At 36.9% G+C, this 12890-nt stretch overlaps 1 protein-coding gene across 2 annotated transcripts in view; it reads right to left on the bottom strand.

Moving 5' to 3' along the window:
• NAA16 (N-alpha-acetyltransferase 16, NatA auxiliary subunit) overlaps positions 1–12890 on the bottom strand; it is a 61435-nt gene that overhangs the window by 11814 nt on the left and 36731 nt on the right. For both annotated transcript variants that reach the window (XM_054271788.1, XM_054271789.1), the window contains exons 10-11: positions 504–576; positions 98–267 (exon numbers count right to left, since the gene is read on the bottom strand). In XM_054271788.1, the coding sequence (XP_054127763.1) occupies positions 98–267; positions 504–576 (243 nt within the window). The remainder of the gene's footprint in view (positions 1–97; positions 268–503; positions 577–12890) is intronic.

Here is a 12890-nt window from a genome sequence, read left to right on the forward strand (position 1 = left end):
GCTAGCTGAAATATTACCCACACATTCACACCAGTCTGATGGGTTGATTATTTTTTTAATACACTAGGTACTCCACGTGTCCAAATTCCCCTTTTACCTTGTAAATTTTTGCTTTTAAATAGAATAGCTCTATTAATGTTGGAGTGCTTGCAATTGCAGCATTAATGTAATCCAAGGCCAAAGAACACTGGCCAAGTTTGTCAAAGTGCTGTGCCAGGAAATACCGAACCCAAAGCAGTGTTGTTGGGGGCTCTTTCTCTCCATTTTCTGCAACAAAATGGGAAAGGTTACAATAACCAGTAAAGCTGAAGACTGCATTTAAAAATGAACACAAAAACAAAGCTTGGCAACTTCACCAAATATTTCTTGTGATGAATTATTTTACTAGAAAATACAGTAACTATTTTTTTTCAAAAAGTATCAGCACTTCAACGGTTCTTGATAACTTTCATGAACAGTATTAGTAGTTACAGGGTAATTAACATAAGACCACAGAAACTTACCACTTGTACTAAAAAGGTCACAAGTTTTCAAAGAGGCTTCATAACCAGTAACAAGTTCCTGGATTGTAGAAACCTACATATAAAAAATAGCATGTGCTTAAGTTTTGCTTTACTATCATTTTAACAGAAACAAATACTCTGAAAAAACCACTTGACCAAATTAGAGAAACTATACAAAAATAACTACTTAATTTGGAAAAAAATGGATGTATCTTCACTTAGTTTACTTCACCTTTTGCAGGTATTTTGATCACCCATTTTAACTAGTGATGTGGCAGAGAAACGTGTTGATCTCAAGCAGCTTACAACAGAAGGTGTTCAAGTGCATATGATTAGTATCTGATGTAAAAATTCCAAAACATAACTTATGCTATTCATTTTTAAGCGTTGAAACGGAGACAATTAAAAAAAAAGTACCTTGAAAAAAACCATGCATGAACTTCCCATAACAATGATGAAACAGACTTTTGTGGTTTTTTGGCAGGTTGATCTGTATAACTAATGATTTCTGTTTTGTTTGAAAGGTATTGTTGCCTAGACTGCAGGTTCTATCTTTTGACAAAAATCTATACATTGACTGAAGGATAATACTTCCTGAAATCAGACCTTGTCAACAATATTGGTTTTCATTTCTAGGTTTAAGACTCAAAATTCATCCATGCATTTTTAACTCACATTTTATAGGTCTGAAATTGACAGTAAGTACAAACATTAGGATCTGTACATTTCATGGCAACTATTCCAATTCCAGGTCCACCGCTCAAAAATGCTACTCTGTATTTCTAAACATTTTATGAAGTGCTCAATCTGTTTTGTAGCTTCATTCAAAACATGCCTGCCATATCCAGCAAGTAACCAGTGAGCCTCTTTAGGTAACAAGAACAATATTACAGAAAAAATATGAGGGACTTTAAAATGTAAGACCTGACTGTAAGCACAGCAGGGTAATGGCTACATTCACCATCAGATGAAATCTCCAGATGGTAAAAACCTAAAACTTCAATGGTTAAAAGTTATGATGATCCTGCATTTAAAAAGTTGATTGCAAGAGTAAAATAGAATTGTAGGGAGACAGTAAAATTTTTTAAAGGGACAAATTTACAATGCATACATTCACTTCAAGATATATTTTGGGAGAGAAGGGAGAAGAGAACAAACCTTGTTTTAGAAGATCAAAGTATACAATTTGAAGGATACTACTTTATTTAACCTAATCCAGCACAATAGGCAAAAATGCTTTCAAAGAGAGCAGAGAAAGCGACAGGCCCAAGTCACACACAGCCACTGTAAATATCTCAAAAGTGTAATAAAATGTATAAGCACATATATTCTGGGAAGCTCTGGGCAAATCTCATAAGAAATGAGTTTCAATAGCAAAATCTCATAAAATATAATAAAATGTTACTGGACTTCAAATAACTACAAAGTGATAAAGGAATGTGAAGAAGTCAGAAGTAAATGGATGAAGGCAAACAAATGCATTAAGTTGTTCCCTGGCCTGCCTCAGACATCTGTTCACTGGAAGAAAACACCCCCAAAAATATCTGAAGATTCTTTTCTCTAAAAAAAAAGTTTAAAAGCAGAAACACCTGCTTCAGATAGCAGGGCTGCAGTGTGTATATGCAACTGTGTGTTATTTTCTTGCTGACTTTCACTGCAATTTCCAAATATTCCCAAATTTTCCTCATCTGGCTGCCACTAACCTCATCATCAGTGAACTGTGCGTAAAGGGAGAAAGACTGCTTCAATTCTTGAATAAACACGCCCCCTCCCCATTCTAAATAGAAATGTTTAAATTATTGCACACTTGGGAATACAGCTTCACATCTGGACAAAGACCAAGCTACCACCAAAAAGAATGGCATCACCATCCCTGAGCCACATGTGGCTGCTCCCTGCTTTGGCTGAGTGCTAGTGACTGTATCCAGGGTTATGAGTGATTCCTCCCTGTTCCACCTCAGTGCACCAATGCCCAATTACTCTTTTACTCTTTACTCACTGCCACTTTCCATCAGCAGTGGGCAGTGGCAGTGGACAGACCTGGGACATCCTTGTATGAGGGTCTTCAATCAGCTGACATTAACAGTTAAATAAAACATTCTGAATCTTGGTGAGATGGAGAACAGCAACATGTGTTCTGTTGTTAAAAGATGCAAAGTTCTTCCAAACTCAGAACTCTGCAGAGGTTTTGGCTTTTGTAGCTCAAGAAAATGCACTGTAATTGTCATTCTGGAAGCTAGTATGAGCAATACATTTGGAAACAAGTATTCAGTGAAACCAACAGCTAAGAAAACACAAATGGAACAGCTGGATTTTTGCAGACATACTCCATGAAAATGGCCGTATCTTTTTCCCTTATTTTTTATTGCTTATGCTTCAGTCTCTTGCTAGTAATTTAGGAAAATAATTCCAGGTTGATGTGCCCCTTCAGGGAGCTAATGATCTGGAAATATGAACCATAATTTCTTGTCCGTATTAACTGCAAATTTAGTTACAAAATCTGTCTCTTGAATTTGCTATTATCTGTATTCTAGAATTATCACTGCCATCTTAAAGGCAGTAATATTTGACTTTTAGAAAAGCCACGGCATTCTTCATAATTTTATAATTTCCAAAAAACTGAGCTGAGGTATCTGGAAATACCATACTGTCCACAAGCTAATTTCAAATAGAATTATTCTAGGAAACCAGTGTTTGTTCTCTTGCCATTGAGTTGAGAAAGCTTCAGGTATCACAAAAGTGTAGCTGAAGTCACCAACAAATCTCTTATTTCATTACAAAAGGACTGAATTGATTCCTGGGGTCACCAGTTTCAGAAGCCTCTTAATCAAAATTCAAGCCTCAAACATTTTCATAGGTCACTATTCACATCTTTCATTCATTATGGAAGAACAAAGAGCTGAGCAACAAGAATCCAAGAAAGAGGAAATGGGCTTTAGCCTTCTCATTTGCACAAACAAGTGAAGTGCTCATTTTTCCTCCTATACCCTAAAGATTGAAATTGTACATGCTCACAAACCATTATATATTCTTGCCAACTGCAGTAATCCTGAAAGTCAAAAAAACATCTTCCACACTTGGTACTACATCAGCTAAAGACTCTACAAAGGTGGCAATGCTCTTCCATTCCCGTGCAGTTTATTTCCATTGGAAAGGACAATTTTGTAAGTAAACTTTGAGTAAATGTCTTAAAATGAATAGTTGAGGAATAGAAAAAGACAGCAATAAATATAATGCACACACACCTTAATTTATTTTTAAATTATAAGTAACAAGGATCCAATTGACTTAAAATACCTTTTTCTGTGAGCACTAATTCATAGTTACCTGATTACACCAAGATATGTTTTGTGTTCTCTTTGTAAGGGACAGCCTAAGGGACTGTTCCCCAGGTAAACAGGCAATGACCAGAATTCTTCTACCATCTTTTGTAGCTATCACAGTGGCAACCATAGGCCAGTCATCAAATCAAAATGTGTGCTGCATGCTATGCCATACACCAAATGACTACAGCTGCAGACATTTTTCTTTAGACAAAAAGTGGTCTATAAAAGGCCTTAAAAAACAGCAGGTAACAATTACAGTAGCCTAAATTTTATCTTGATTTTTTTTTCTATATTCCATGTTATAATATGTAATTAAGTTGAATGAGATGACGAATGTGAGGTGAAATACATAATGGAATATGACCTCAACAGCCCACTACCACAAAGCAAGGATGCAAATTTTTCAAGCACAAGGCCTAAATTCTCTGGTTTATTAATGGAATCTAAATATCTATATTCCATAGCCTATTTAGCCTATTAAAACTGTAATAGACTTCTGTTTCAATAACAACCTTCCAAACACCAATACAGTATTTTCTTCAACAAAACAACTGCAAAAAGAGGAACTGAATTATTGTAATGTACTATAAATTGGTTAGATTTAAGTTGTGTCAATAGTAATTTATAGACTTCAGCTTGTTAATTTATCAGTTACAAACACTTCATTTAAATACTTCTGCAAGTTTGAAACCCCCTTGAGCTGGAGACTCTTTCATATGGGAAAACTTTGGCTAATCATTCTCATAACCTCCTACAAAGGGCTAGAGGAGAAAAACCAGACAACAGTTTTCCATCAGGCAACCTAACAATGCTTCTCTTAAGCAACTTCTGGGTACTTGTTTGGTAGTCCTTAGAGCAGATAGGCACTGGAAAAATAAAAATTTCACGAACCTCACCTATTCAGGTTTATCTGTCTCAGAAAGCTCCTGAACAAAAATGTAAGAGAAGGATGACATAGAGGAATCACTCTACATTCAAAAGTCATCTAGTATCAGACTGGAAGAAACAGAGTGAAAGTCTGGGTGCTTCTTATTCCCCATCTAAGCAACAGAACTCATTTAAAACATCCAATTGTGAAGTACATCAACCTTCAGTTGCAGGAAAAAGACCTGTAACATTCAGGAATCAAAACTGCCCTGGTATTACTGAGCGGGTATCTTCCAAATAGTTAACAGTCTGAAAGTTCAAACACTAACTATATTTTGGCACATAGATCAGATATATTCTCTATGGGCAAGCCCTTCATTTCATGGACTGTTACATGGAGCATTACCTTCTGAATTTCAATATGCAGACAATTTTAGAGACAACTGTAGCACTTTCCTGAGGAGGGCAACCATTTGCTGCCAAACTTTTCTCCCACCTTCAAAATAAGGGAGTAATTTTAAAAGAATATAATCTTATATTGATAAAGCACTTCTACTTTAGCAGAAGTTCTAGCAAAAGGCCAACTAATGCAGAAAAGCCTGGAAAAGAGACTGAAAACAGCCGGCAAGAGGGGACACCCTTTATGAACATGCTCATCCTCCACAGGATGAAGGTATTCTGTGCTGTAAAATAAACAGGATGATTCCTAAAACAGATGTTCTCTAATCTGGAATCTGATAATTTCACTCAGATGGCAGGCAGCTTCTTATGATTTGCAGTGTTGATATGGGTGGTCTTCACCACTGGGAAGATGGATTTTTCAAGTGGTTCTGCAGCTCTGGAGCTGCAGAGGGACTGCAGAAACCAACCTGCAAAGGCAGTATTTCCTCATGTTGCGTTTTCACTTAAGGCAAAATGATGCTGACAGGGGAAAAAAGAGCATGTATTCTTGCCCTTCAAGGAAAGATTATGTCTTCTGTCCTTGAAAGTTAGAATTGAACAATGTTTCTGCTTAAATAGAGAATTCTCCACAGAAGCACCTTCCCCAAAGAAAACTTGTTTCTTGCAGAAAATACATGGTGCTGACATTATTGGTCCTGCTGGTCACAGAAACTGATCCCAAAGCAGCACTTGCTTTATCAGCAGCAAATCAAATGTCTCTGAACCAAATGAGTACTTATTTTTGAAAAACCAACTCCTAAAGATGCAAAAACTCCAATAGCAGAAAAGTACGTCTCAAGGCTGAATAACATCTACATCTCAAAGTACAACTGAAATTTTCCAGGATCTCCCTTCACTGGCTTTGCTAACAGGAGTGCTGAAAGTGAAAGCTTTCTGGTTCCACAAGAATAGTATTCTTTATTGAGGAATATGGAATTTTATTGAGTTTGTGACACCACTTTTCCAGCCCAGCAGAAGCAACATCCATTAAACTTATGCCTATTTGTCATTATTATGCCTATCTGAGAAACTGAAAAATAGCTGTACTTATCAAAATATCTGACCCTCCTATATCTACATATCTCCATATTGACAGATTGAGATATTTAGAAACCATTTGCAAATGGCTTTGCTGCAGAGTACCCAAAAGAAACTGATGTTGTGCAACTTCAAAATAGTTAATCCTCATCATCTAGAAAAAAATGGGATACCTAGAGACTGAATGACAAACAGCTTTTTAAGTATTATCCGTATTATCCTTGTGCCAGAAAACCATGTTGACATTAACAGAAAGTCCTTGTGACCAAATTAGGAATATCTTTCACAACACAAAGAAACATCTACTGCATGCCCTGAGGCAATACTCTAAATGCCTCTTGGGAAATGGAGAAGCAACAATAAAAACAGTCCACAAGAGTCCTGTGTCAATACTTGAAGTCTTTGCCAGAACGAGATTTTATCTAAGAGAGTGATAAGAAGGTGCATGAAGAGGTAACACTACCAGATCATGCAGAAGTGGTATCAATCCACCCTGACTAACATTTATGAGCCTAGTACTAAATAAATTAAGACTGAAAACATATCATGCAGTTGCTAGCACAGAGTTCTGGAGAAGGCCTTTGATGGCAACATTTTTAACAGGGTTTGCAGCTGGTCTGTAGAACACCAAGCCAAGTCTTTCTTGAGTTTTCTCCAGTATCAGTCCATTTCTGAAAAAGTGCTAATCATTCACACACAGAGCCAGCCAACACAACAGAGCTGAAAGCTGAACTCACTAAAAATGAAGATTCCCACTATAATAAGCTAGTTCCCTATTCTTCTTTTGATTCTATGGTCTCCACACCATTCCAAACTGAACTTTCCCCAGAAACAGCTTAGCACTAGAAAAAGCTCTGACACAACAACAGCACAAACAATAATGTCTCCTGCTGCTCACAGAGACACCTTCATAGTGTCTTTGTGAGCAGAGACTTTTACTTCAGTAAACTGAATATTCAAATAAATTAGTCCAATTGTGAAAGCCTAGTCAGCCTCATACAGACAACTTCCATTGCTTGCACATAAGGCTAACATTTGAATGAAATAAAAAAAGCCACAATCAAAAGTTATTCTACAACCTTCACACCGTGAAAATCAAACCAGAAAAAGAGGGCAAGCACAACTTGTCCTTTACTTAACACAAGTCATCTTAAATTTCTTGTTCATCTTTGACATATGCAGATATCAAGGATGCAGCTTTACTGTTTTGTTTAACACCCAATGAAATAGTTGCTTTAAAACTAACAGCAATTCACATGGTGGTACATCTCTAAATTTATTCAACTGAGCCATCAATATTTCCTTCTGCTTCCCTGAGAAAACCATTTTTAAATGTGTGCATATGCTTATGTTACACTGGGAAAGACAAAAATACGTAAACTGCAGTAGAACACACATCTTATGGCATCATGGTTAGTCACCAACTTCAGCATTTCTCTGTGTGTGGTGGTTAAGCAGACATTTACCCTCAGGAATTTTGCCACAGAGCTACCAGCTTGTAAGGACTGGCTAACCACAAAGCAGTAATTTTGCACTACCATATTTAAAACCACTGGTGTCCATTGCTGCTAGCACTGCTAACAGCTGATCTTGAAAAAAAACAAGTGATACTTTTTCTAGTGTCAATAGCACAAATGAACACACAGGCTATCAGAAACACTAAATTCCAGAAGAAAAAACTTCCTCCATTTATCTAAGTGAATCTAGTTTGCGTTTGTCATTCAAAAAATAACTTGTAACAGCTATTCTGTATGCTTGCTCTGGCGAAGCAACGTGCCCTTAAAAATAATTGCTATGTACAAGCATAATCAACTGGAAAATTTATAGCAGCTGTAGCAAAATACAAATACAAATTCAGAGCACACCAATACTAAGATGACACTATGGTCATCACAAAACTCATTTAACAAGAATCTGGTTTTCTGAAAGCTTTTGGACAAGTCGGGAGACTGCACTAAAGAAATCAAATCATTTCACATGAGCAAAACATCAGTAAGAGCAATCATGAACAGAGGTATCTAGAGGATTTCTTGTGAGTCTCCAAATGGGTTAATCCCAATATAGACCACTCAAACTAAAAAAGCTCTCTTGATAAAATAGTTCATAAATTAACTTCTAGACCTGTCAGCTCCTGGCTTACATGTTACCTCAAAGACCTAAACTGTCAGCCATCAGCGTGTTTTACACTCCCCATTCACTCTGCAGAGTGGAAGCATTGTATCCTTGCGGTACCTACAACGACATATCCAAGCTTGCTCCTTCCTCTACTTACTTTAAAATATTTCCTTACTCCTCCTTATCATCCAGCAGCACAATACAAATGCTATCTTTCGCTATGAATGTACCAGTTGTCAGCCAGATCCTAGGTAAATCCACTTACCAGATCACACTTCCTGGAATTTTAACTCAAAGACACTACTTCCTAACACTTGAAATGATGGAGCCAGCATGAACAAAGGACTGTCCTTGGTTAATCTTTCAGAACTATTTCTTCTAAAATGCAGAGAGTTTCCTAACAGAATTAATGTTTTTTACTTCCTTATGTAATCCACCAATAATCTGCAGATAACATCTAACTAAAAATAAAAAAATAAAAATCAACCAACAGTGGCAACTTGCTTTGTGTTGCTTTAGCTTTCCACATTAAGGAAGAAATATGCCTTCTTTCCAGAAAGGTTAAAGAAAGTTCTTCACTGAAGACAGCCTACCTTCCTGTGTAGACAGTCTTACACCTTTTTTTGAGACTGTTGTTTCTGATGTTTCTTCCAGCCAGACATTTTCTGTCATCCAGTATTTCCTCACAGTCTCCATGATTTTAGATACTCAGAAAAAGGGCACATGGTGCACTAATGTCGAGCTTCAATGGAATCAACCAATGCACCTGCAACACAATCGACGTAAACCTTGATGTTGACTAATTGAAGATCTTCACTCTTTGGATTTTTTATCTCATGGATGCAGAGACCAGCATGTATGGGGAACCAAAGAGGATTTCTGAGCATTGATCAAGTACAAAGAGAATTTTCTGGGGAGGAGGTGAGGGTAGCACTTCAAGATCCATTTCTGTGAGGAAGAGTAACAAATGAGGCTCTTCACAGATATTTCTAATACATCTGGACTGTAGCTTACAGAATGTGAAAATTACTTCATCTCATGTAATTGCTTATACTTCAGGTTATTAGCTTCCAGCAGAAACACGTGGCCAAGAGCCACAGTTACATTCACCCTGGGCAGTAACTTTGCATAAACATCAAAACTCATAATAATAAAGTGGCACCCCTAAATCCTAGTTTCTCTTCTCAAACATACAAAGCCTACAGCTTATTCCTGACATAAGAATTACACCAACTATGCAAATTTTATTCAAGCAGAAAGATATCAGTAGGATGTCATTTAGTCAAGTACTCTTGCTAATTAGAAGCTAAAAAAAACTGATAAAAAGATTTCGTAATCCTCCATATTATACAGTAGGCTTTTTAAAATAAAAGTTTTACAAAATCAACTGCCAATATTACAAAAAAAGTAAGCAGACATTGACTCAAATGGCCCTTGTCCAACTGTTCATCCTGCAATTCAATGCCCCTCTCCTTATTCCAATATTAGAGTAATTTTATGCTATGGCATGGTGTAAACTGGACTCAGGATACTGAATAGTTGGAATGTTTTTTTAAAAGTATATTTATATTTTTATATTTTTTGTATTTTATACTATTTGCAGTATTTTTATAATCAAAAGTTCTATCCAGGAAAATGGCTATAGTTTGCTGATATCAGTATTTTTATAATAACAAACTCCAGATACTACAGCACAAAGCAAAGTATAAACACTATGAAACCACTTGTAGCATAAAAGAAAAGCCCCACAGCTAGATAGAAAATCTCTGCCTGCATGGGAGACTAAGACACCCACACTACAGTACTTAAATTTACACACAGACTATATTGTGTTGAGACCTTTTCCTTGTAAATGCTCCATGTTTCTCAGCATATAAAAATCCCCATATATACAGTCACATTTGAAAACCTTTCATTCACATAGTAGTAGTTTAGGTGATTATTCCAAAAAGTCTCAACAAATGATGAAAATTAAATTGTTCATACCATTAGAGAAATATCAACTGTAAGTAAAAAAAATACAGTAGATTTATATTTTTAAAAGCTGTGTTTTAAGTAACATCTCAAAGTTGTAGAGGAAAGCAGGTTATCTTGCAAATAAAACTCCCAAAACACAACCATATAAGTTTCTTTGTGTTGGATGAAGTTTTTTTTATTATGGCTATCCTCCCATGTATCTCTCCTGCATAGAATTCACTGTAATTAGCCACATACAATTCTTACTACATGGTCTTTGGTTAAAAGTCACAAATACCAGAAATTCACTTTAAAATACACGTAACCTCCAAATATGTTTATGAATTGATGATGCAAAAATCTTAGTATTTTATGGCAAGATCAAGAATATCAAGTGAATAAATCTCTAATGGCAATATGAGAACTACATGTCTTGAATGTTCTTAAGAAACTACTTTTTTTCCGAAATAACTACAATTCTTCAAAACACACTATCATAACTGGCCCCACTACGCACAAGCACCTCTTGTAGATTTTTTGTTTAAACATGTCTGTGGACTTTCCCAACTAGGACAGCTAGTATTTTTTATTTTCACATGTTTAATCCATGCATCTTTTCGAGTTTGGCATTGCAGAAACGCTTTGTTGAGCAACTCCATTTTAGCTTATTAGCACAACATACAAAGGAAAAAACTGAGTACAAATCTAAAGCTGTACAGACTCAGACACTGGTACTCAAACACTTGCACTGTTCTTTCAGCAAAAATGGCAGGGCGGAACAGACAATTGGAAATGTGAATTACTCTGTCTGCAAGTCAGGCTTAGATAATCCATTCTGAATTGCATGAGAGACTCATAAATCAGCTTTTTAAGAACATAATCTGCTGGAGTCCTATAAATTCTGTGTCTTTTATTCTCCCCTTCAAAATACACAGTATAGAAAGAACAAGAACTTTTCTGATGCAGAATTTCTATATATTAAAACTCCAATATGAGGATGACAGCTCATGGGACTTGTTTTATCACCTCCCATAAAGCAAACTATTTTTTGGGCTAAAGGCCATCTTCTCTTTAAACACATGGCACTGTAGTTGTCACCGTAGATCACAGTAAGGCACCAGGTACTGGCAACAGCAGATACAGGTAATAAGTCCTGATCTCCAAAGCACAGCACCTCATTTATAAACTCACATATGATACTTGTCAAGCCTTAGACAACTGCACCACTGAGCACCTCCCCACAGCTGCACACTTACACAGCACATCAAGGATAGGGGCAACAGCACACTGACCCCACCAGTGTCACACCAACAGTCCCATCTGCATAATGTTACCAACAGCAGCAGGCTTGCTAGAAGAAACTGACTCCATCAGCAGAAACCTACTCAGTGAACATGAGCTATCCCACCTGAGAAATTAATCTGGATGCAATTGTGACTTTATTAGACTTTTATTAGTATTTTGTCCTCCGCTTTTCCTTCATCATCTAGATGGAGGCAAACTCATATTCAGCGAGCATCTACATCAACAGCCTGGCCAAATGATTGCTGAATTCTAAGCTGGACGTATTCTTTACACAGCTCTTTTTCTTTAATTGAGACTACAAGCAGATGATTACTGACAAAACACCAAATGCACAACACTTGTTACTAGGATTTGCACTGTGAAATTTTGCAGAAATAAAGACAGATACCATATGTGCCACTTTGAGAGCTCCAAAATTAAGGCTGATGAAGGACTGTATGGAAACAATCATATGTGATATACAAATTACATCCTCAGCCTAGCTCCACTGCACTCTTTAATAAACAACCTGTTCTTTGGCCTACCTTGAAGCATCAGCTTCACATGCTTCATGTGCCCTGTGGTGAACCATGCATTTACTCACATATAACATAAACCTAATGTGGGTCTGCAGCTACTCAGCTGTATTTTGAAGTTAATCCATTTCTAAAAGCCAGATTCTGTGACAAGTTTTTTCCCTTTGTGAATAGCCTGAAACAAGAAATTCTAGGAAGTGATTATGGCTCTGCTGGCAAATGGATATAAAAATCACAGCTGGAGATTCCAAATTGCAGTATGTGGATTAGGGATCTCAGTGCTTCTGTATATAGGCATTCAGGCATATCAGCATGTCAGTCTTTACTGTGCCTTCCTGCACTGTTTGCTGCAGTGTCTCAGTGCCGCCACACTAACATAAAATGCACTTGCCCTGGCACCACAGCAGCAGTTCAGACAAGCCTGCCTGTTGGCAAGTAAATGGAGACAAGCTGGTCCTGGACTTGCAGGTGAAACAAAGTAACAAGATTAAGAATTATGAAGGTTTGAAGAGATTTCTACAAATTGCCTAGTCCAACCCCTTGTTACAGAACAGGGACAGCTGAAGCAGACTATTCCTGGCCATCTCCAAGAAGGCAACTTCACTACCTCTAACAAACCTGTTCTTATGTTTGACAACCTCTACAACAATTATGTCTTTTCTTTTGCTCAAATATTCTCTTGTATTTTAATTCATGCATGTAATATCTTGTCTCTGAGCACCAATGAGAAGCATCTGCCTTGTCTTTTCTCGTTCTTGCCTTCAGTTAGTTACATACACAACATTCCATCTAAGCCTTCTCTTTTCCAGGTTGAACTAAGTCAC

This window comes from Melozone crissalis, unplaced genomic scaffold, assembly GCF_028551555.1.
Source record: "Melozone crissalis strain CALT ecotype California unplaced genomic scaffold, PUWL_Pcris_2 ptg000013l_1, whole genome shotgun sequence".
NCBI classification, from domain to species: Eukaryota; Metazoa; Chordata; class Aves; order Passeriformes; family Passerellidae; genus Melozone; species Melozone crissalis.